The sequence below is a fragment of the Penicillium cinerascens genome (assembly GCF_028974065.1).
Source record: "Penicillium cinerascens strain IBT 15544 chromosome Unknown scaffold_4_segment0_segment1, whole genome shotgun sequence".
NCBI classification, from domain to species: domain Eukaryota; kingdom Fungi; phylum Ascomycota; class Eurotiomycetes; order Eurotiales; family Aspergillaceae; genus Penicillium; species Penicillium cinerascens.
The window spans coordinates 2,045,557-2,066,188 of NW_026695298.1; the positions used below are offsets into that span (position 1 = coordinate 2,045,557).

Sequence of the window (20,632 nt, forward strand, 5' to 3'; positions counted from 1 at the left end):
GGAGCCAGCCATCTCGTGATAAGAGTAACTCGTCTAGGTATAAGACCTAGTCCAGACAGTCTGATAGATTGAGCATACTACCTGATCCGATATCACTACCAAGTGTATATCTGACCATAGGAATAGGTTAACTGGGTTCTCGTGAGTTGGCATGGACTGGCACGAGCAGGGCGATGAAATAAAAAAAACGAGACATAAGTACATTAATGAATGCACTCCATTAATGGCCATAGGAAGCCCGACAATATTTAAGAGTAGTCAAGACCCAAGCGAGGTGTCGAGGCACTAACGCCCAATCTGGGAATCGTTTTCCAGTGTATATCACGTGACCACGCGTGCCGTTGGGACGCGCCGCGAATATCATTGATACCTTGGAACACCCAACGACAACGGCCTGCGGGATCGCGACCGAGTCGATGTGCCAATATGTCCTACTATGACATTGATTCTGTCCTAACGGATGCTCAGGTGAACTCCACCCCGAGGGTTGACCTTTCAGTTCGGATCTTTCCGCGCTAACACCACGAAACCCAGAAATTGCCTTGTACTTTCGAGCTCGAAGTCCCGGGTCTAGGTGTCCTAGAAGGCAACCCAGGAGAAGATGTATGATAATCGGAACCTAGCGCGTCGTGCTCAGCATTTGACAAAATCCAGATCAAAGCGGGGACCCGCATCGACCTTCCACTATGGCTGGGTGAAATGCTTTCTATCGGGTAAGACGTGAAAAGTTTCTGCAAGTGTACCAATTCTAACGAGGGAATAAAGTGCGCGACTGGGGACTTCGCGCCTGGTTACCCTCGACATGCCCGAGGCACTGTCGGAGCGGGTTATGAATGCGCTGAAGGCAGACCCTCGCACAGTTGACCTGCGCGCACTAGCACCGCATTTTTACAGTCTCAGCGAGCGCATTCTCGAGCTGTTCGAAGAAGAAGACATGGTTGACGTGTTGAGTGATGTAGGTTTTTATGACTACACAAGCTGCCACCACTGACCATTTCCTCTCCCTAGACGTTCAAGAAACGGGCTTCAGAAATCGCCGACCATGCCCATAACTCGCGCGGTGCCGTGGGAGATGGTGTGGATTTCCTTCGTGGGTTGGACGAGACCGAGCGGCAATGTATGTGCATGAATCGAAGGATTATCGAGTGTGGTAACTGACATATCGCAGTGTTCCGTGCTGCTCACGATCGAGCGAAGGAAATGCGAATTTGGTCAGGAGAGGCAAAGAGGAAATGATCTATAGTGGATGATGTGGGGAAATACGGGCTGAGCTGAGCTCGTCTAGGTTTCGAGAAGCCCATATGAGATCTATCGCATAACTTTATTCCGAATGGTAATGACATCTCCATGGGGGTTTACCGTGAGCCAAGGGAAAATTCTAGCCCCAGAATAGAGAAGAATAAATCCAAGGCTCTTTGTATTATGTCGACGGTGTGGCAGATATCAGCCATAGATTAAAAGTACTGTTCTGGACCGAGAAAGGCGCAAGAAAGGCTTTACACAGGTCTCATCGCTACCGTTTCGGGGTTTGTGACGTGGAGTGCGGGCATGGCAATCGGGCGGGCGGACGCTATGTCCGGGTCCGAGCATGCGATCTGTCAAGCCATTGTTCATGTTCGATATCGATCTATATAAGACTATAGGGAGCTACTGCAAGCGAGTGGGGATGCTCTGATGAACGGAGTTCGCTGTATCTTGGATCGGATGTGCGACGGGAGCGGGTGGACAATCGTGTACAACCTACAAGAAACCTCACGGTTACTACCCTTGGCGTGGAATCAAAGTGTATTTCGAAACACAGGTCCGTGCTAGGGCGGGGGACGTACATGTACAGTAGAAAGGGGATTTGACAAGATGAACCCCCTGAATCCAAAGCAGTTAGACCAGGCGGGTGGCACCCAAGAAACGAAGCGAAACCAAGTAAGGACAAGCTGAGACCGTCTCGCTCCACGGCCATCTTCCGATTGGCCTCGATTGATGTCAGGCACACGCAGATCATCGAATAATCTGAGGCTGGCAATCCGTGAAATCTGTGATGTGATGCTCAGATTTCCCTTCGCATCTTCCATTGCTTCGTTTTAGCGCATTCCAGGTATCACCCGGACCTGCCAAGGGCACAACAATAAATCACTTAGACTTTCCCACTTCTCCTCTTTCTTTCCCTCGAACGATGAGGGACCGACTCATCACAATTTGATTCTCTGATGTCCCCTCGCTTCGTATACCTCACTTTTCCTGCCTTGGACCTTCCTCGCTCCACTAAGCTCCATCAAGTGGTCTTTGATTGCTTCTCTTTTTATCAACAACGCATCCCTCGCTTCCTGCAGCCGCTTTATCCTCCAAAGTTACCGGATCTTCCAATACATTGTCTAGCGTCCATCCAATTGCGACCGCGCGGAGTGCACATCCGTCGATTAATCTTCCGATGTGGTGGATTCGTCTGTAATCTACCGATTTACACTGGACTCTGATTGCTCCGGACGCAGACCGCGCGCCAGTTGATCCCCACTGCGTCAAGTATGCGCATAATTTGCACGCCATGGACGTACCTGTAATGGAGAAGGCCAGGCGGAGCTTGGCTGCAAAGCCTCCTCACTCTCAGGCCCCAGTATATCATACCGAGGGCCCCCCGAGCCCCCGTGTTCCTTCCAAGAATCGCTCAACTTGTACGCCGTTCCTACTCAACTGAGTTCGATCTATACATGGTGCTCAGATCAAACTAATATTCCTGCTTCTCGCCAGCTCAGCCCGGTCGCCCTCGGCATCCGTCGCTTTCCCGCGTCAAGGGCAGAATCAACATGTATACGCCGCCTCGGATGAGCCCTGACCGATCATGGCTGCAGGACCAGTCACCGGTGCGTGGGGGAGCCAGCACACCACCTCAGTGCCACAGTACGATCTATCCCAAGGAGCCCAGCTCAGAACGGAACACTAATCATGAGCATCAATTTAGAAACACCAGAGAAAGGTACTCCCATATTGGTGAACCCTACTTCGACTCTCCTGCAAGATATGTTGAAGGAACAACGCGCGCATCGCGGTTCACGAGGACCCGAATCCGAAGTCGGGGATGACAATGCCCCGCGAACTCCTGAAAGGCCCCGCACACAGGGAGACAACAATTCCACAGCCTCGGAAAAGGCGCGGAAAGTCAGCGACACCTTCTCCGCCGGACTGCGAAAGCCCAAGGAGATGGGGATGCGAGAGATGGACCAGGTGGGTCATCCCGCGGTAGAACCATTGGATAAGCACAAACTAACTTTGGGCAGTACGTTTCCAAAATGAATAAGCTCAATTTCGATCTCAAGTTGGAAGTTTTCCACCGCACACAGCAGATGGGGAATCTAGAGAAAAAATTGGAGCGGATGAAGTCGATGGAGGAGGAGTTGAGTCGGATGCACAAGCTCGAGGAGGAAGTAGAGGAGCTTCGCGAGGCTGAAAAGGATAATCGGCGTCTGCGGGAGTCAAATGAGGAACTTCGTCAGGAACTGGACAGGCGAGACCAAGCGGTCACCGAGGCTGTCCAATTCATATGTCAGCTGGAATCTAAAATCGAGCAGCTTGAGCTCGGCGGACGGACTTCACAGATGTCTCCGAGTCGGCTCGTGCTCGATGGCCCTAATCCCTCGACGCCCAAGGCTCAGGCCCAGGCTACTTTTGAGATCCCCGAACGAACCTCCTCGAGAGGCGGCACTTTGAAATCTCGCCTTGCTAGGCCGGAATCGTCGGACTTGCGGCAGCTCCCCAAGGCGCCTTCCTTTTTGCGTGATGAAAATCAGAGTACTGCCGCGCTGCGCAGTCTCTATATCCCGGATAACGACAAGTCACACTCGGCTCTGAGTGATTTGACCAAGTCGGGGAGCTTCCACACGATGAACGACGCCACAGAACCAGGATCTCCTCGATTAAGCGTGCTTAGTGAGGCCAGTGAGCTGAACCCGGTTGATACGCCCTCGAAATGGCAGGATTACGACAAGCTCGATATCCCTGTCCGCAAAGCGGTCTCCATCACGAGCAGTCTGGACAGCTACGTTACCCAAACTAGGCCAGCGGAGAACAAAGAGGACCATGTCGACAGCTGGATGCAGTCGCAGACTATCATCCAGCGAAGACAGAAGCGGGCCATGACCGATGCCTCGAATGCAGCAATTCCAACTTTCGGTGGCGACTTGTTCACGAGCAAACCCCGGGGTCGCCCACGTCTCGATACCTCGATTTTCGGAGGTGCAAGGCTTCCTCCTACTCCGGATACTATGAGCACTGCATATGCAGCCGTTAACAATGGATCAAACGGAAGCATCGCAGCGCCGAAGAGCCCCCCACAGAATCGTAATCAGCTATTTAGCGGTCCACGGCTGGAACGCCACCGTTCTGCTGATGAACTCACAACCCGTCGCAGCAGAGCTGGTAGCGACGTCACAGATAGCATGCAGACCAACTGCAGTGATACTACTCGGTTTGGTGAGAGGAATTCTGAGTCACCCGTGATCTATCCGTTCAACACGGTAGCTCCCAAAGCCAGCGAGCTTCTTGGGCCTGGAAGCCCTAACAACCCTGCCCTTGAATCCTTTACCGATCTCCTCCACCAAAACAGCGTGGACGAGGCAGTTCCTCCACCAATCATCAAAAAATTTCCCGCAAATGCTCGCGTTTCTCAGCAAAAGTCGATGGAGTTTGACTCTTCCCCACCATTGACACCACAGGACTGGCTTGCAGCCGCAAAGCAGACTCCCCGGTCTCGAAAGGAGAGAGCCCATGCATTTCGGATTGAGCGGCAGCAAGATGAACCAGCTCGCCATGTGATCAGCCAGGCTGCATTCCACGACAATGACAGCGTTGACTCCTTCGCCGTCGAGCCTGAAGTCCCCGGTATCCCAACTCTCAATATGGAAGCCCTCGAAATTCTTGAGAACTCTGCCCCGGGGCAACTTGCTTCTATTCCGGAGCCCGTGGAACCTGGTCCGGAGCCACGCCGACGCTTCAGCTTCCGCCCTACCTTCCTCAGTCGCTCGAATGGTCCTCGTCGTCTTCAGTCTTCGCCAAGGATGCCAGACTTCGCGGATGATGAAGATGGTGCGCCATCCCCCATTATCCCGAAAACTAGGAACCCGGGTGGTGGATCCCATCGCCCTGTGTCGCAGATCATCGCGAACTCGGCAGACTTCTATTCCAACATTCCTACCACATGCGGGGATTTCGAAGACAACCCCCCACCAAGAGCGTTCCACCAATCTCTCATGGCAGCCCGCGAAGCAAGCCTTCCAACCCATTCCGCCACAGTCTCAGACCGCCCACCAACATCCCACAGTATGGAACACAAACGCCGTAGCTCGCTAGGAATTTTCGGCTGGATGAAGCACGGCGGCAAACGCTCAGAGCCTTCAATCCCTGTTGTTGATGAGGCATTCACAGTCGTCGCACAGAAAGAGAACCGGAATTTCACGCGCCTCACGAAGGAGCCTCCCCAGTTCTCTATGCCTCGTGCTTCTACCCCGGACTCCATGGATACACCCACTGCACGGCCTCGCTCGATGACGACTGTGGATTCTGATGATACTGCTCGGCGGCCTAGGTACATGGGTCGTCGGTCTCGGAGAGGCTGAGATGGACCGATGCCGATGCCGGCTTGAATCCTCCAAAAAATGACCTGTATTTTTATGATACCCTCTTTTCCTTTGTATACCACCTTGCGGATTCGAGGCAGCATCGGCGTTGGGTAGTTACCTCGGCCTTGTTTGATTTATAGATCTCTGCACTGGTGGCGGAGAGCTAACGATGTTTGGACCACCTCATCTTTTGATGGTTTGACGCAGGATTATGTTGGAAGGTTCATTCATATTTCTTATGCCTTCTCCTGCTGGTTCAGGTTGGCTTCATGTCTTGATTTAACGATGTAATTGGTTCAATGTTTGATGTTTCAACGCCGGTTATTTGGGAAGTGAAGATCAACGTGTTACTCCTTCATCAAATTGGATTCACAGTAGCCTTGTCAAGCTTGGCTTCCACAACCACTTCAATCGTATATTGCACCTGGAATTTTCTCTGTAGTGCGCGCTCCCAACGAACCGAATTTTTCTAAAGCCCAAGCCAGTCTCATTTCCACAAACTCCAAATCCCATTTTGACCACCCAAACGCCAAGTGCAAAAGAAACAAAAATAATATAATACATTAGAACAATCTGGGTTCGAGCAGGCACAAAAGGCACTGCAAAATACAACAACCTAATACCAATCATCGCCCTGTTCACCCAACTTCGTCTTCTTAGGATTCATCGAAATAACCCGCTGCCCAGGAAGCGTATCAGCCGTGAACGCAGCCTCAAATATGCTCGCAATCCCACGCTTCGAATAGTGATGGAACGAGTCATAATCATTATGCTTCCCATTAATAGCACCCCACTCCAAACAATCCGGGGTAGTTCCATCACCCAGATCAGTCCACCGAGTCACCACGATCGCCTGCCTGAACACTCCGCCACGCGGGTCTGACTTGTCTTCACACAATTTGACCTCGATCAGATACTCGCTCGGACACTCCGGGCAGCGACGCATAGGTCGACAGAATCCACATAGCGTTGTCAATGAATTGGGATCGAACCCTCGACCAGCCCATCGGTCTTTGACTTTGTGTTCGATGCCTTGTAACCCGCCCGTATTCCGCGGCTCAGGGATATGACCTAGAGCGCACTTGCACATGGGCATCAACTCCCCGTCGCGCCAGTGTGCGCATGCAGAGAAATAGGGCCAATAGTCATCGCGCGAGAATAGGAGCATTCGCTGTGCCGTAGGTGGGAGGCCGGGCGCTGCAAATGTTTGGCTTGTCACGCGCATCAAAAGCCGGCCTTCATTGATATGGAAGCGAGAACTATGCGTCCAGTTATCTCGATTCCATCGCCGGCCCATCTCGTCAACCGGTATACCGTATCCGCGCCCGAATCTGTGCGCGCGCATGACCAGTTGCACGAAAGAGAACGGGAGCATGCGTCCGTGAGTTATTCGGGTTCGAGATTGCGGGTTCAGTGAGTTCGTCGCCTCGGGACAGTTGAACAGCGGGTTAAGCACGTGTGCTGGTCGTAGACGCTCGCTTCCTTCCTGCGTGCGCGTGTGGTATCGTCCGCACGGGAAACACATCAGATGATGCGGTAGAGAGCGGTCCATGCGGATTAAAAACTGCATTTTGTATCCGAAGTTCTCCGGCGCTTCTAGGGCTGCGAGGTACCGTCGTCCTAACCGTCGGTACAATGTGATACTGGACACAGCCAGACTAGCGGCCTCGGCCGGGTTCAGATACCACGCGATAGCGGCCCATAAACTCGACGACAATTTCGCAATATCGCCTTCACCAGGTTCTCGATTCGGGTCCTCTATCTCCGCGGGCCCGAAGTTATCATCCGCATCCAAGCATCCCAGCGAATGGATCATGTCTGTGTAGTCGCGGCGCTCGCCCAATTGGGTATCGAGATTCTCGTGCGCCGCTTTGTATTTCATTCTATGAATTTGCAAGGGCGCTAGGTCTGGCATTGGGGGAGATTCTTCGACGCTGGGACGAGCGGCAAGCCGCAGGTCCGTCGTCGATCGACTGCCCTTCCGGAGGGTTTGGCGGGATTTCTTGGGACGTAAGGCATTGGAAAAGAAGGACTTGAGTCCTGACTTTTGGCCGGGGCTCTCTGCTGACATGGTTGCGATGGTGTGGAATTTGCGCAGGGTCCAAGATAAATGTTGTGTTCGAGGATCGTCGTGGAGCGTGGTGACGCGCTTACATTATACATGATGCGGCGGGCCGTCGCGGACCGATCAGCCACATTGTGGCTAAAACCTAGTGAGCTTGGGAAACTTGGCATTTTACTTTTTGATTAACAGGAAATGGTATTGGAACAAAGGGAATTTCTCTGGACTGAAAGTATCGGACAGATGTTACAATACAAGACAATTGGTGGGTGCAGCACCCCCTATATAAGGCCTCACTCTAAGAGAAGCGCTTCTCAACGGCCTTCCAGTTGATCACATCCCAGATAGCACTGAAGTACTCGGCCTTGCGGTTCTGGTATTGCAAGCTAAAGGAGACTGTTAGCATCCAAGAAAACTCACAATTCTTAGGTAGAGCAACTTACTAGTAGGCGTGCTCCCAAGCGTCAATACCAAGGAGAGGCTCGAATTGGCCGACGACGGGGTCCTGGTTCTGTATGATGTGTCAGCTATCAAATATCATCATATTCATCTAGTAGAGATCGGGACTTACGGCATAGGCGCGAATGGCGATCTGGCCGGTCTGCTTGTCCTTGACGAGCCAAGCCCAGCCGGAGCCCTGGATGCCAGCCAGAGCAGCGTTCATCTTGCCCTTGAATCCGTCGAGGTTACCGTAGGTGGAGTCGATAGCCTTGGCCAGAGAGCCGGAGGGGGCCTCACCACCGCCGGCGTTCTTGGGAGCCAGGTTCTCCCAGAAGAGAGAGTGGTTAAGGTGGCCACCGCCGTTGAAGTTGATGGCGGGCTTCAGGGCAATCTGGGCAGAGATGTCACCCTTCTGCTGGGCCTCCTGGAGCTGCTCAACTGCGTTGTTGTAGTTGGTGACATAGGTGTTGTGGTGGTTCTTGTGGTGCAGCTCCATGATCTTGCCGGAGATAGAGGGCTCAAGAGCGCCATAGTCGTCTAGATTTGCGATTAGTTTACTTGTCTTCGCCTAGGGTATAGAGTGAAACAGGATCTTTGCGCCAACATAAGGTACTTACAAGACAGGTCAGGCAGAGTAGCCTTGCCGCGGGCAAAAGTCAAGCCGGCAGCGCCAGCCTTGGAGGAAGCCGAAGCTCCCGAGCGAAGGGCAACACGAGCGGAGTTGGAGAACAGAGCAGCCATTGTGAATATTTGGGTATAAGTGATTAAAGGTGAAGTGAGAGAGAGGAGAATATATGAAGTAAGAGGGAAGAAAAAGGGCGAACGGAATCTCAGAGAGCTATGAAGTAACCGAGCTCTAACGTCATCTTGTTTTCGTCGCCTCGGACGCTGGTTGTTCCGCCCCGGTTCCCCACGTGAATTTCATAAGCTTTGACTTTAAGACCTTACGATCGAGCTGCGAGCTACGAAGTTGTCGCTTTTTTACAGTGACTGCTGGGGGACATGGAGTCGCCATCGTCGCCCTATGCCGGCCAGAAGCGCAAGGTCGCCGACATGAGTTCCGATAGCGAAGATGACCGCCCGACGACCAGCTTTCGAGGTTTCGCCAGAGCGCGAGACCGCTCCGAATCGCCCCCGAGAATGGGCGGTTTGGGCAGCGCCAATCGCAACCCGTGGAACAAAATGAATAATGGCACTAGCGATGCTACAGCACCTCGCGGTGGAGGTGCCTCCCGTGGAGGGAAGGGCTCCGGGGGCAACTCATTCGCCGCGCGCATGATGGCGAAGATGGGTTACAAGGAGGGACAGGGCCTTGGGTCTAGCGGGCAGGGTATCGTCAAACCGATCGAAGCCCAGGCGCGCCCGCAAGGTGCCGGTCTGGGTGCAGTCCGGGAAAAGACCAAGCAAGCACGCGAGGAGGAACGACGAGACGCCGCGCGACGAGGCGAGACAATCGACGACAGCTCCGATGAGGAGAAGCTAAGACGGCGGAAGAAGAAGGAGGGGCGCAAGACAGAGTCTCGCAGTGGAACAGGCACCCCGGTACCGCGGCCCAAGAAACCCCAGTTCCGGACAGCACATGAGATGGAGACCGATATGGAAGGTCTCGAGGTGCCGAATGTCCTCAAATCACTCATTGATGCCACCGGGAAAGAGCAACGCACCTTGACATCGACTGCTGGCTTGATGGCAGGGCAGGGATTCGTCGGTTCGGGCGAAGGAGAAGCATTGAAAATCGCCCGGCGTGCTCGACATGATTTGGAGGCATTTGCAGACGAATGGAAGGGCTTGACCGAAAGGAAACGTTTTATCGAGATTGAGGAAGCGCAGGTAGTGGAAGAGCTAGATGCCTACCAAACCCGAGTCAATCATCTTACTGGGCTAATCGCCGCCGTGGAAGAGCTGGATCTCTTTGAACATGACGAAAGTATTGCAGCCAAATTCGACGAAATGACTGGCAAGCTTGAAGCCATGAAGACTCAATATCAGGACGTTATGAATGATTACAAGCTAGCCGAGGCTGCAGTCGCTGCTATGCACCCGCTATTCCGCCAGGCGATGGAGGAGTGGGAGCCTTTGCAGAATCCCACGTTCCTGGTGTCGAACCTTACCCGCCTCCAGCCGCTTCTCGCTCGCCGGAGTGAGAATGAAGAGTTCCAACGGCAATCGACATCGCCCTATGAAACGATGATATACACTCTCTGGCTTCCACGAGTTCGTTCAGCCCTTATGAATGACTGGGATGTCTATGACCCGACACCTGCGACTACCTTGGTTAATTCCTGGAAGGCGATCGTCCCTCCATTTGTACTTGCCAATGTTCTTGATCAACTGGTTGTCCCTAAGCTCAGCGGGGCATTGAAGGAGTGGAAGCCCCGAAGCAGCCGACGACATCCATCTCAGCACGATGGAAAGTTTCCATGGTGGCTGTTTCAATGGCTGCAATACTTGGATGAAAAACACACCAATCCTAAGCAGCCAACGGGTCTCATGTCAGACACCAAGAGAAAGTTCCGTGTGGTGTTGGATTCATGGAGTCTACACAGGGGCCTTATCAATGGCCTGGACCTCTGGAAAGATGCTCTGGGCAGCGAGTTCGATGTGTGTCTACGCAACCACTTGCTACCGCGCTTGGCGCGTCATCTCCGTGAAGATTTCATCGTGAATCCTCAGGAACAGGATTTGACCGCACTCGAGGATGTTTTCCGGTGGAAGGGCTATTTCCAAACCGTGGTCATGGGCGAGCTGCTTGTCTCCGGCTTTTTCCCGAAGTGGCACGAGATTCTTTACATCTGGCTCACCAATGATCCCAACCTCGAGGAAGTTGCTACTTGGTTCTCTTGGTGGAAAGAACAGATTCCGACCGAGATCAACGAAGTTGCCAAGGTGGACAATGAATGGAATAAGGGCATCCAGACTATGCACCTCGCAGCAGAGCTAGGAGATCGAGCTGCTGCCGAGCTCCCACGCCCAGCCACTGCTCGAGCTACAATTCCCACGCGGGAAGACACTGTGGCCGAGGCAGCGGCGGCAGCAGCAGCAGCTCCCCCACCAAAGCCGAAAACACACATCGAGGAGGAGATTTCATTCAAAGACATCCTGGAAAACTGGTGTGTGGAACAGGGGCTCATTATGCTGCCGTTGCGCGAGGCACACCCGCAAACCGGGCAGCCGTTGTTCCGCATTACAGCGAGCGCAACCGGAAGAGGTGGAGTGGTGGCCTTCTTGCAGGGAGATATCGTCATGGTACAAAACAAGAAGGCCAAGGAAGTATGGGAGCCCATGGGCTTGGACGACCAGTTGGTAGAGCGCGCCGAGGGCCGCTAGCTTATACCCAACGACCGCCACTCCTTGGCAATGAAACAATGACATGTATTTCGTGCTATTTAATATATATACCCCACACTAATAATTCGTCATCTCATGCATCTTCACTCGAATGATTTTGGCCATGAAGTGGCCTTGAAGTGTCACTCTGGCCGAAAAGTTCATGAGAAGAAGCGCGATAGAACTGACAGGGCGGAAGGCTCGAAAGAAGAGCTGCACTTGTCCCAAGTGCGGTCTAATTTCCAAGAAAAAACGACCTTCAAATGTTGAAAAGTCCAGGGTCAAAGTGTCCTTAGAAGCTTTATCATATGCCCTACCTCATAATCATATGAGCACTGTTTTTGCCCGCGCTTCATAACGGGGATTATAACTCTCCTTGATAGATGCCCGTATAGATCGAGATACCCGTCAAGGAAAGCGGTCGCAACCGGCGCAGTTTTGCCAACTAAAGCGGTCAGGTGATGGCTGCTAGATGAATTTTGCCCGATCAGCTATCGTAATAACCGTTCCCCGTCAACTCTTACCATACCTCAATTCTAATTTTTTTTACCTTCGCAATGTTCCAGCGCACTCTCATCAGACAAGTCCAGGCCGCCCGGTCGGTTCTGGCAACCTCATCCTCCACATCCGCGCCGCTCGCTCTCCGACGGGCAACACGGTTGCAACAACAGCTGCCCGCTGCCATCCGGCCATTCGCTCCTCAGCCCATGTCCCGCTTCTACTCCACCGAGAAGGAAGCTTCCAAGGAGACCGAGGGTGAGAATGCCGAGCAGGACCCCGTCCAGAAGGAGCTCGAGGAGACGAAGAAAGAGGTCATTGACCTGAAGGTATGTTTTCCCCTCTAAGCTTCAATTCTACTGTCGCGTGCCCAAAACTGACTAGCATTAGGACAAATACCTCCGCTCCGTCGCCGAGTTCCGCAACCTGCAGGAGCGCACCAAGCGTGACATGGAAGGTGCGCGCAACTTCGCCATCCAGCGTTTCGCTAAGGACCTTCTGGAGAGCATTGACAACTTCGACCGGGCACTGCTGGCTGTGCCCAAGGACCAGCTCGAAGCCGCTGAGACTGAGGAGAACAAGGCTCTGCTCGATCTCGTTGCCGGTCTCAAGATGACTGAGAACATCCTCATGAACACTCTCCAGAAGCACGGTCTCGAGCGTTTCGACCCTGGCGAGAAGGTTGACGGCAAGGCGCAGAAGTTCGACCCTAACCTGCATGAGGCTACTTTCATGGCCAAGGCCGATGGCATGGAGAACGGCGATGTGATGTACGCCCAGACCAAGGGCTTCCGACTGAACGGACGTGTTCTTCGCGTAAGTTATGCTTCTGAGTTTGATTGTTTGAGGCTGGTTTCTGACGTTTATTTCTCCCTGCAGGCTGCCAAGGTCGGTGTTGTCAAGAACGACTAGATTTCTTCATCTCCACTATAACGTTTCGCCTTTCCTCCTTCCTCTTTTCATTCTATCTGTACCATATATCATACGTTATGATCGCGGTGGGGATTTGCACTCGGATGCGGCTGGCTGTTGGTCCGGGGAAAACTATTCTTTCTCATGTCTGCTTATCTCTTGGATCTGTATGATACATCTTTGTTGCATGTGACTGGAGGCGTCCGGGTTCGTGTTGGGTGTGTGTTTTCACTTGTTTCGCGCAATCTGTGTCTCCCGATAACTCTCTCCTCATCTCTGTATAATACACACCCGTTGGAGGCTGATAGCCTCCGGATGTCCCTGATTCTTGTTTCATGCTTGTAAACATTGTAGGAAAATGCCTTATTTTATACAGTTCGGAGTATAGTAGAGATTATATAGTACAGTATCATTCTTCGATCACCTCAACTCCACTCCAAAGTCACCAACAAGCTTCTCCCGAACCTTGTTATGCATCTCGTTGGTTTCCTCGTTCGTCAAGGTGCGCTCCAGACTACGGTAGTTGATGCGGTAGCACATGCTCTTGCGCCCAGTCTTGGGGTGTGTGAACTCATCAATCAGAGTAACGTCTTCGACAAGATCACCACCGATTCCGCGGACAATCTCCATCACATCATTCTCGTGGAAAGGCACCGCGCCGCCAGCAGCACTGCTGCCACCAGTCACAGCAGAGGGAGGCAGCCAGAAGGCAACATCCTTGTAGGATGCAGGGTGCTTGGAGAACGGCTTGAAGCGCGTGATCTCACCGGCACGGAACTGGGACAGGAAGCGCTCGTCGCGAGACCAGAAGAGTCGAATATCAGGAATGTTGAAGAGGAGCATGGCGATGCGCTCGATGCCCAGACCAAAGGCCCAGCCGACGCGGTTGGATACATCGGAGTTATTGAGGAGGTCCTGCTTGATGACACCGCACCCGAGAATCTCTAGCCAGTCGCCCTGCCAGAAAACCTCGAGTTCCCATGACGGGCTGGTGAAGGGGAAGTACGCCTCGACCCACCGAACCTTCAGAGGCTCCGAATCGATCTCGCTCCCAGAGCTGGCTGCCGCGGCTTTGCTACCCTCCGTGAAAACCTTGATGACCATCCGCTCGAGAGACCTCTTGAGATGCTCCGCAATAGCTTCAACCTCCTCCTCGGTATGGTGCTCCGTCTGCAATGGGTTCCGCTGGGGGTGAAGGGTCGGATTGGGATCCTCGACGGGGACGTCATGGCGCGGAATCAATTCCACATCAGCCTTAATTTTGGCAGCGGTCTCTGCAGAATGCGCAAGAGGATTGCTGTCCGGTCGCTTCCAGAGCATTGCGCCCTCCATCTGATGAAAGACCGGGTAGTGGCTACGGTCAATGGCATCACGTCGGTAGACATCGGCGATCACTGTGTATCCGACTTCCTCTGGGCGGACCCGCTCATTCCGGTTGATCTGCTGGAAATACGCTTGTTGGTGTGCGCTCGTATGTGTGCGGAGCACCGTCTTGTCGTTAATGTAGTAAGTATCGGTGCGAGAGCGACCCGGGTGGTCCGGCGGGAAGCCCAGGACATCGAAATTTTGTGTGGTTGTGACGACGGGGTTCTTCTCAGAGTAGTTGCCGAAGACGGGGGAGGGGAATTGGCTCTCGATGAGTTTACGAGTAATGGCGAGAGGGTGGTTCTCGTCGAGGTAGAGTCGTCGTCCGACATGGGATAGGATTGTGTCGGGGGTGTTGGTCCATTGGTCGGTGCGATAGGCGTCGCCCTCGATCTTCAGATTGGACTTTGCGCCCGGTGAGCTAGCGCTGGGGTTCTGATCAGCGGTGCGGAGAGCTGCAGTCGAGCTCCAGTTCCGAGTGACCGCCGGGATGGACTCGCGAAGTGCATGCAATCGGGGGGTAGGGATTATAGGGCGAGTCGCAGCAATGGACCACCGACCACTGCTAGCACGTAGGGCTCTTCCGGTAGCTAACAGCCGCATTGCTGACGAATGAGTGGCTGTCAATTGAAAGCCGGCGCTGCGAATTGCGGCATCTCAAAAACACCTCGGGGCCGGGGAAATGAGTCGCCGAAGTACACGCTGAAGGCCGCGGTTCAATGCCGGACGTTTGCCAGGAAACAGGGTCTTGTCTTCGTGACCAATTTCATGGAAAAAAAAGCTTCTTCTTGAATTATGTGTTAAATAAGTCACTCTGTGAATTTTCAGCCTCTAGCAAGCTCAGGTAATCCGAGGAAGCACGAGCAGTCCAGAGGTTCCTATTATATCGGCATTCCCATAACATATTCAACGTCTGTTGAAAAAGCATTGAATGCCATCCGTATTATAGCCTTCGCTTTTTGCTTATTACTGGAATCACTAGAAAGTCTGATTCACAACGATTGGCTATTTACCACCACCCGCATTATGTACGAAGGGAGGTGCTTTACTCTACCTATGCGAGGTACCTGGCTAAGCTTCGAAGCTAGACGTCAGGTATGGCAATGTCCAAGTAATGCTCACGTTGCATAACAAGCCTCGGAAGACAAAGTTGCTCAACTTGATGTCTTCCAAGATCCACAGCTTGCATCTTGACCCCTCCACATCACCAGTCTATAGAGATAACGCTCTTTGACATTGAAGAGAGTAAAGATCGATAAATCACAGATAGACGAAAACGCCAACAGTCATAGTAGATCCCTCCTAGGCCGTCTTATCTGATTTACTTCCGTGATATAGAGGGGGCAAAACCATGAAGCCCCTCGACCCTCGGTAAACCCTATCCCGCCGCTAACCTCCGAGATTCTACCGAATACCCGCATACGTGCCGCCGAATTTCCACTTGACTACCGTCAAAACCCCGCGGGTATATCGTCGATCCGATCACCGAGAGATTCCCTCGGGGTCTACTTCAACCTCCGAAGACAACGCGAGTAGTTCATCAAGACTGGAACCCAGGGCAAGGGCCGTACGTCCCTTACAGGCTGTATATGGTCGGGTATAGGGAAAACCGAGAGTTTGATTGGGCGGCGGCGCCAGGACCCATCAAGGAACGAAGAACAATTGGCCGAGATGCGCCGTCGGTCGGGGCGGCCGAGCGGAGCATCGGCGGCCTGATTTGTCTCCGTATTTAGCGTTGCCCAAAATTACGTCAAAATTCACGGTTCAGCGCCAACTTGAAAAAAATGATCCAGAGCCGGACTTCCTAGCAACAACTCTCCCCTCTTCCCCGCCCTCGCTATCGAGCGCCCTTGTTTCACTCGAACAAGATGGCTGATAGTGGCAAATTACTCGAGGCTCCGGCCCATTCGCGGGTAGCGCCGGTGTCGACGCCTGCACAGAGCAAATCGACCAAGGTGCATTATCCGTTTTGGTTTGGAGGTTCGGCTTCATGCCTTGCGGCGGGCGTGACGCATCCGTTAGACTTGGGTATGTGCTCTTGCGATGCGCTTGTGTATGTGACTGTGTGCTAACTCGGCCTCTGCAGTCAAGGTACTTTCCGGCTCCGACATGTTCGAGCGCTCTGCGCCCCAACCAACTCGATTGCTGATATATGCGCTCGTCGCATTCTAGGTCCGGTTACAAACACGCGCACCCGATGCCCCGAAGACTATGGTGGGCACGTTTGGACATATCGTCAGATATAATGGATTCTTCGCCTTATACAATGGTGTATGTGCAGCGCCCAATCCACGCCGATGAGCGATGATCACCCTGCATAAGAAACTTTTTTTTGGCTGACGATACCGCGATTGGTTTGGACATATAGCTCTCTGCTGCCATGCTGCGTCAGATGACCTATTCCACAACACGATTCGGCATCTATGAAGAATTAAAATCCCACTTCGCCACACCCTCCCCGAACTCCCCCTCTTCCTCGCCCGGCGTCTTTACTCTCCTCGGCATGTCATGTACCGCCGGCTTCATCGGCGGTGTTGTCGGGAACCCGGCCGACGTGCTCAACGTGCGCATGCAGTCCGACGCAGCCCTGCCCCCGGCGCAGCGCCGAAACTACCGCCATGCCTTCCACGGCTTGGCTGAGATGACCCGGACCGAAGGATTCAGCTCGCTCTTCCGTGGTGTGTGGCCGAATTCCACTCGCGCAATCCTCATGACTGCCTCGCAATTGGCCTCTTACGATACCTTCAAGAAAATATGCATGGACAAGGCCGGTATGGGCGATAACATGGGCACGCACTTTACTGCCTCGTTCATGGCTGGTTTCGTCGCTACTACTGTCTGCAGTCCCGTTGACGTAATCAAGACTCGCGTCATGACTGCCTCCCACGCTGAAGGCCACGGCCAGAGCATTGTTAGCCTGCTCCGTGACATCTGCCGCAAGGAAGGTCTGGCGTGGACGTTCCGCGGCTGGGTCCCTAGCTTTATTCGTCTGGGTCCTCATACCATTGCCACGTTCCTTTTCCTCGAGGAGCACAAGAAACTTTACCGGAAGTTGAAGGGCATCTAGATTGACGTTGTAGAGGTTTGCGCACTTTTCTTTCTTCCTGTCACAACCTCTTGATATCTTTCTGCACTTTTGATACGACCTATTCCCCGTACATCATGACCCCCGCTCCCTCTTTCTGACCTTTCGGGCGGAGCACATGTGGAACACAAGCATTTTAGCTTGTACATATCTTACACTTTCATTACTGTTGAGCAGTTTGGTGATTCATGGCCAGGAACACAGCAGCCTGGCCGGGACCACCGTGTACAAGATGCATTAGATGGCAGCTCGGGGAGATTGGATCCATATAGACATAGATACACCTTGAATCGCATTCAAATCGTTTTCCGCGAGGAGCATCATTCATTCAGTAGACCATGCATAGAATTGCTCTTCGCCCTCCTGGACCTGACCTCGTATATTACGCCTCGCCAGGGCACGGAGAGTAGAAGGATAACTACCAGTTGACCCGGTCCCTGCACCGAAACTTCTCCCTACTTGGAGTTTACCTTACGACAGGAGAGCATCAGCTAATCGAACACGTTTCTTAGCAGAATGGCAGGTTTATAGACGCCCCTCCTCCGAGTGATCGGATTACATCCAGGAAGAAAGGAAATGCATCCCCGCATGACCAGGTAGAGTACATTGGAAGATTTGTCAATACACAAAATTTGATATAGCCCAATTAACCAACACGAAGCAACAGCTGGTTATTTACCGGTCAAGGTGAGCGGGGAAGTTGCCGGCCTCTGTGATTCAATTAGCATGGGCAGGTCAAATTTGCCAGGGGATGAATACTTACCGCGCTGGCCGTCCCAGCGGTCGGTCCAGGCCTTGGGGCAGAGGGAGCGGAAAGCGTGGTAGAACTGGAGGTAGATTAGAGTCTGTCGCAGTCGGATTGGGTATGGAAGGTCGAAAGTACCTGCTTGCAGGGGCGGAAGTCATCACCCTTGGCCTCGACACACTTGTAGTAGTCGACATAGTTCTGCCAGCAGTGCTTGGTCCTGGGGGCGCAGATGTTAGATGTGGTGCTAGAGGGATATTGAACGGGGTCGCGTACTGGTTCTGCTGGGGGAAACGAGCATCGTAGCCTGCGATCGCGATCGGAAAATGTTAACTTCGCACTGTCCGAGCCGGTCGGTAGACACCTATCCAAGATATCCCGACAGGAAATCACATGGCGAGAAAATCAAAGGTATACGCACCAGCTATGGCATAGTTAGCAATTGACTCGAGGGGAATTGGGGAAATGGCCCTCGTTTTCACGGGAGGGGGAGTGGGCAGACGTACCAGTAACGAACTTGAAGGGCTTGGTCTCGACGGGCTCGTCGGGGTCAACGTCCGGAATAGCACCCATTTTGGCGTTGTGTACTCAGAAAGAACACAGAAAGGCAATGGCAATGGTAGGAGGGGAGAGGTCAGGCGAGAGGTAAAGATGAGACGTTGGGTGATCGAAGCTGTGAAGAGCCGGGCGTGACCGCGGGCGGTCAAGCGAGAGCCACTGAGCGTCGCTGCTTTTCCCAAAACCACCCGAACCAGTCACAGCCCGCTCTGGGACAGCTAACCTCAAGTTCTCGGTTCTCGTCTTCCTTTCTCTTCTCCACCATCCAACTCCCCTCCATCCACCACCATGTATCCCACCCGCGTCTTCCGGATGCAGCCCTCGCGGGCTTTCTACAGCCCCGCCCCTGTAAGTTCTCAAAGACCCTTTCTCGGGTGTGATCATACGATCGGGTTCGGTTAAGGCTAATTCCCATGCAGAAGGAGGCTCACAGCGGTACGACTCCCCCTTGATCACCACCACCTTCTACGAGCCATTGATTCGCCTGGCCTGGCGGAGAGAATGTGAAGAGATATAGAGAGAGCCATTATAACTAACGTGTTGTTCCACAGCCCACACCATCTCGCAGCGCCTGCGCATGCTCCGCAAGGTTCCCCCGGAGTTGATCCCTCTCGGTATGTTCTCTACCAAGAAAACCTACGCAAAAGAAGCAATATCTAACTATTCTCTGATATTCAGGCATCGTCCTTGGGTACGTTTTCATCTGATATGATACCCCGATTGAACCCGCGCATCACATGCACGAGATTTCTCCATCTCTCCACCCCCATGCGCCTAGAATCGAGCATTTCCCGTTCCCCCATGCTGACCCATTCCTTGCAGTGTCGCCCTCGGTGCCGCTATCTACGCAAGCGGCAAGAAGCTCATGACCGACAAGACTCTCCGTCTCTACCGCAACAGCCCCGAGAGCCGCGACCACTAAATGTACCATCTTTTTGTTTCTTTAAGCTCCGATAATGCGATTCCAAGTTTCTCATTTGAGTTCTTGCTGCCTGTATTGTTTCAGACAGATTGGAAGCCTAGAGAAAATGCAATTGAGCGCATCAGGAAAAAAGACGTGTCCGGTACCACAGAGTGTACATAGTCCGGCTTGTCTAGTTGGCTGAATTTTGATGGTGTATTCCGGAAAAAAGGATGTATTCGTGGTCTTTCATTATTATCGTAGCCATCATAGTAGTGTACATTATTCGGGCTTCGGGCCGGCAACGTCGAGCTGTTCCAACCCCTGCATCGGGTCTTGCGGGCGGCTGCTCTCGGCCTGAGCCTCTTCGGCGGCTTGTCGGTCCTCATCACTGACTGCATACTTGGCCAGATAGCCCTCCTGTAATGCGATATCCAGTTAGTCGCAATGCGATTAATTCAAGATGTAATTCACACGTACCTGCTCCCAGATTGCGGTCTTGCTGCCCAATCCCTCGTTGGCGTCCTTCTGTGGTTTGGCGGCTGCAACCTTGATGGTGCGTCCATAGAGCTCGCTGCCGTCCATATTGTCGATGGCTTCTTTGGCATCCTGCGGCAGATCGAACTCCACGTACCCAAAGCCGCGGTGGACGTCAGAGGAGTTGGGTGCGTCTGGCTTGGGGAGAGAAATGTCGACCACTTCGCCGAATGGAACGAATGCCTCTGCCAAAGTCTGGGTCGTCACGCCCTGGTCTAGGCCGCCCACGTAGACCGTGCTCTTGAGCCGTGTGCTTTCACTCATGGTGGGGACTTTGCTGTAAAGCCGAGCTCGAATCAGATTGGAAACTGTCGCAAATTCAACCAAACGCAAATATATGACGGATCCGGATATGTTCAGCTCGTGGAAGGAAGGACAAACGTGTTCTGCACGTGGATTGTTGCTTGTCCGCAGCTCTGCTCGAAGAAGAGAAACTGATATCACGTGCGACAAGCCTCGGGGGTGTTTTGGCGAGTCCCCGATTGAGTTTAGCGCGTGTTCCCCGGTCCCTCCAACTCCAGGAGGCCACTTGGTTTACTCTGAGCTACATGCCCCCCATTGTCAATTTCTTGTACTGGGGTGGGATCTGATTGTG

The 20,632-nt window shown here is 53.1% G+C and overlaps 11 protein-coding genes across 11 annotated transcripts; 6 read left to right on the plus strand and 5 right to left on the minus strand.

The window, feature by feature from the left end:
- Positions 1-426: 426 nt before the first annotated feature.
- Positions 427-1,236, plus strand: psf3 (DNA replication protein PSF3; the record flags this gene model as incomplete). The annotated part of the gene is made up of 6 exons (XM_058456920.1): positions 427-468; positions 535-603; positions 655-713; positions 766-955; positions 1,009-1,117; positions 1,169-1,236. The coding sequence occupies 6 exons, from the start codon at positions 427-429 to the stop codon at positions 1,234-1,236; spliced, it is 537 nt and encodes a 178-aa protein (XP_058303819.1).
- Positions 1,237-2,539: 1,303 nt separating this feature from the next.
- N7498_009865 (uncharacterized protein) lies at positions 2,540-5,603 on the plus strand (the record flags this gene model as incomplete). The annotated part of the gene is made up of 4 exons (XM_058456921.1): positions 2,540-2,666; positions 2,743-2,892; positions 2,954-3,216; positions 3,270-5,603. 4 exons carry the CDS (start codon positions 2,540-2,542, stop codon positions 5,601-5,603), a joined length of 2,874 nt encoding a protein of 957 aa, XP_058303820.1.
- Positions 5,604-6,222: 619 nt separating this feature from the next.
- On the minus strand, positions 6,223-7,677 carry N7498_009866 (uncharacterized protein; the record flags this gene model as incomplete). Its single annotated transcript, XM_058456922.1, has 1 exon — positions 6,223-7,677. The coding sequence occupies one exon, from the start codon at positions 7,675-7,677 to the stop codon at positions 6,223-6,225; it is 1,455 nt and encodes a 484-aa protein (XP_058303821.1).
- Positions 7,678-7,946: 269 nt separating this feature from the next.
- sod2 (superoxide dismutase sodB) lies at positions 7,947-8,941 on the minus strand. The gene is made up of 4 exons (XM_058456923.1): positions 8,727-8,941; positions 8,240-8,646; positions 8,112-8,179; positions 7,947-8,054 (listed from the first exon to the last, which is right to left on the minus strand). Exons 1-4 carry the CDS (start codon positions 8,848-8,850, stop codon positions 7,967-7,969), a joined length of 687 nt encoding a protein of 228 aa, XP_058303822.1. The 5' UTR covers positions 8,851-8,941; the 3' UTR covers positions 7,947-7,966.
- A 170-nt stretch (positions 8,942-9,111) lies between these two features.
- On the plus strand, positions 9,112-11,436 carry N7498_009868 (putative G-patch domain protein (TFIP11); the record flags this gene model as incomplete). Its single annotated transcript, XM_058456924.1, has 1 exon — positions 9,112-11,436. The coding sequence occupies one exon, from the start codon at positions 9,112-9,114 to the stop codon at positions 11,434-11,436; it is 2,325 nt and encodes a 774-aa protein (XP_058303823.1).
- A 557-nt stretch (positions 11,437-11,993) lies between these two features.
- grpE (mitochondrial nucleotide exchange factor MGE1) lies at positions 11,994-12,846 on the plus strand (the record flags this gene model as incomplete). The annotated part of the gene is made up of 3 exons (XM_058456925.1): positions 11,994-12,263; positions 12,325-12,750; positions 12,814-12,846. 3 exons carry the CDS (start codon positions 11,994-11,996, stop codon positions 12,844-12,846), a joined length of 729 nt encoding a protein of 242 aa, XP_058303824.1.
- A 420-nt stretch (positions 12,847-13,266) lies between these two features.
- N7498_009870 (phenylalanine--tRNA ligase) lies at positions 13,267-14,814 on the minus strand (the record flags this gene model as incomplete). The annotated part of the gene is made up of 1 exon (XM_058456926.1): positions 13,267-14,814. The coding sequence occupies one exon, from the start codon at positions 14,812-14,814 to the stop codon at positions 13,267-13,269; it is 1,548 nt and encodes a 515-aa protein (XP_058303825.1).
- Positions 14,815-16,079: 1,265 nt separating this feature from the next.
- Positions 16,080-17,278, plus strand: N7498_009871 (uncharacterized protein; the record flags this gene model as incomplete). The annotated part of the gene is made up of 4 exons (XM_058456927.1): positions 16,080-16,239; positions 16,298-16,302; positions 16,384-16,482; positions 16,580-17,278. The coding sequence occupies 4 exons, from the start codon at positions 16,080-16,082 to the stop codon at positions 17,276-17,278; spliced, it is 963 nt and encodes a 320-aa protein (XP_058303826.1).
- A 693-nt stretch (positions 17,279-17,971) lies between these two features.
- Positions 17,972-18,614, minus strand: N7498_009872 (cytochrome c oxidase subunit VIb; the record flags this gene model as incomplete). Its single annotated transcript, XM_058456928.1, has 6 exons — positions 17,972-18,006; positions 18,060-18,123; positions 18,180-18,261; positions 18,318-18,348; positions 18,463-18,465; positions 18,548-18,614. The coding sequence occupies 6 exons, from the start codon at positions 18,612-18,614 to the stop codon at positions 17,972-17,974; spliced, it is 282 nt and encodes a 93-aa protein (XP_058303827.1).
- A 273-nt stretch (positions 18,615-18,887) lies between these two features.
- On the plus strand, positions 18,888-19,521 carry N7498_009873 (uncharacterized protein; the record flags this gene model as incomplete). Its single annotated transcript, XM_058456929.1, has 5 exons — positions 18,888-18,947; positions 19,019-19,034; positions 19,151-19,213; positions 19,278-19,290; positions 19,422-19,521. The coding sequence occupies 5 exons, from the start codon at positions 18,888-18,890 to the stop codon at positions 19,519-19,521; spliced, it is 252 nt and encodes an 83-aa protein (XP_058303828.1).
- Positions 19,522-19,699: 178 nt separating this feature from the next.
- N7498_009874 (RNA-binding protein) lies at positions 19,700-20,367 on the minus strand. Its single transcript, XM_058456930.1, has 2 exons — positions 19,981-20,367; positions 19,700-19,920 (listed from the first exon to the last, which is right to left on the minus strand). The coding sequence occupies exons 1-2, from the start codon at positions 20,299-20,301 to the stop codon at positions 19,783-19,785; spliced, it is 459 nt and encodes a 152-aa protein (XP_058303829.1). The 5' UTR covers positions 20,302-20,367; the 3' UTR covers positions 19,700-19,782.
- Positions 20,368-20,632: the final 265 nt, after the last annotated feature.

Excerpts from the sequence above, each read along its gene's own strand:
- sod2 (XM_058456923.1), bottom strand. The coding sequence starts at position 8,850 with ATGGCTGCTCTGTTCTCCAACTCCGCTCGTGTTGCCCTTCGCTCGGGA. Across the intron at positions 8,647-8,726 it reads TACTCTGCCTGACCTGTCTT|ACGACTATGGCGCTCTTGAG; the intron begins GTAAGTACCTTA and ends TCGCAAATCTAG. Across the intron at positions 8,055-8,111 it reads GCTTGGGAGCACGCCTACTA|CTTGCAATACCAGAACCGCA; the intron begins GTAAGTTGCTCT and ends AGTCTCCTTTAG.
- N7498_009874 (XM_058456930.1), bottom strand. The coding sequence starts at position 20,301 with ATGAGTGAAAGCACACGGCTCAAGAGCACGGTCTACGTGGGCGGCCTA. Across the intron at positions 19,921-19,980 it reads AGACCGCAATCTGGGAGCAG|GAGGGCTATCTGGCCAAGTA; the intron begins GTACGTGTGAAT and ends ATCGCATTACAG.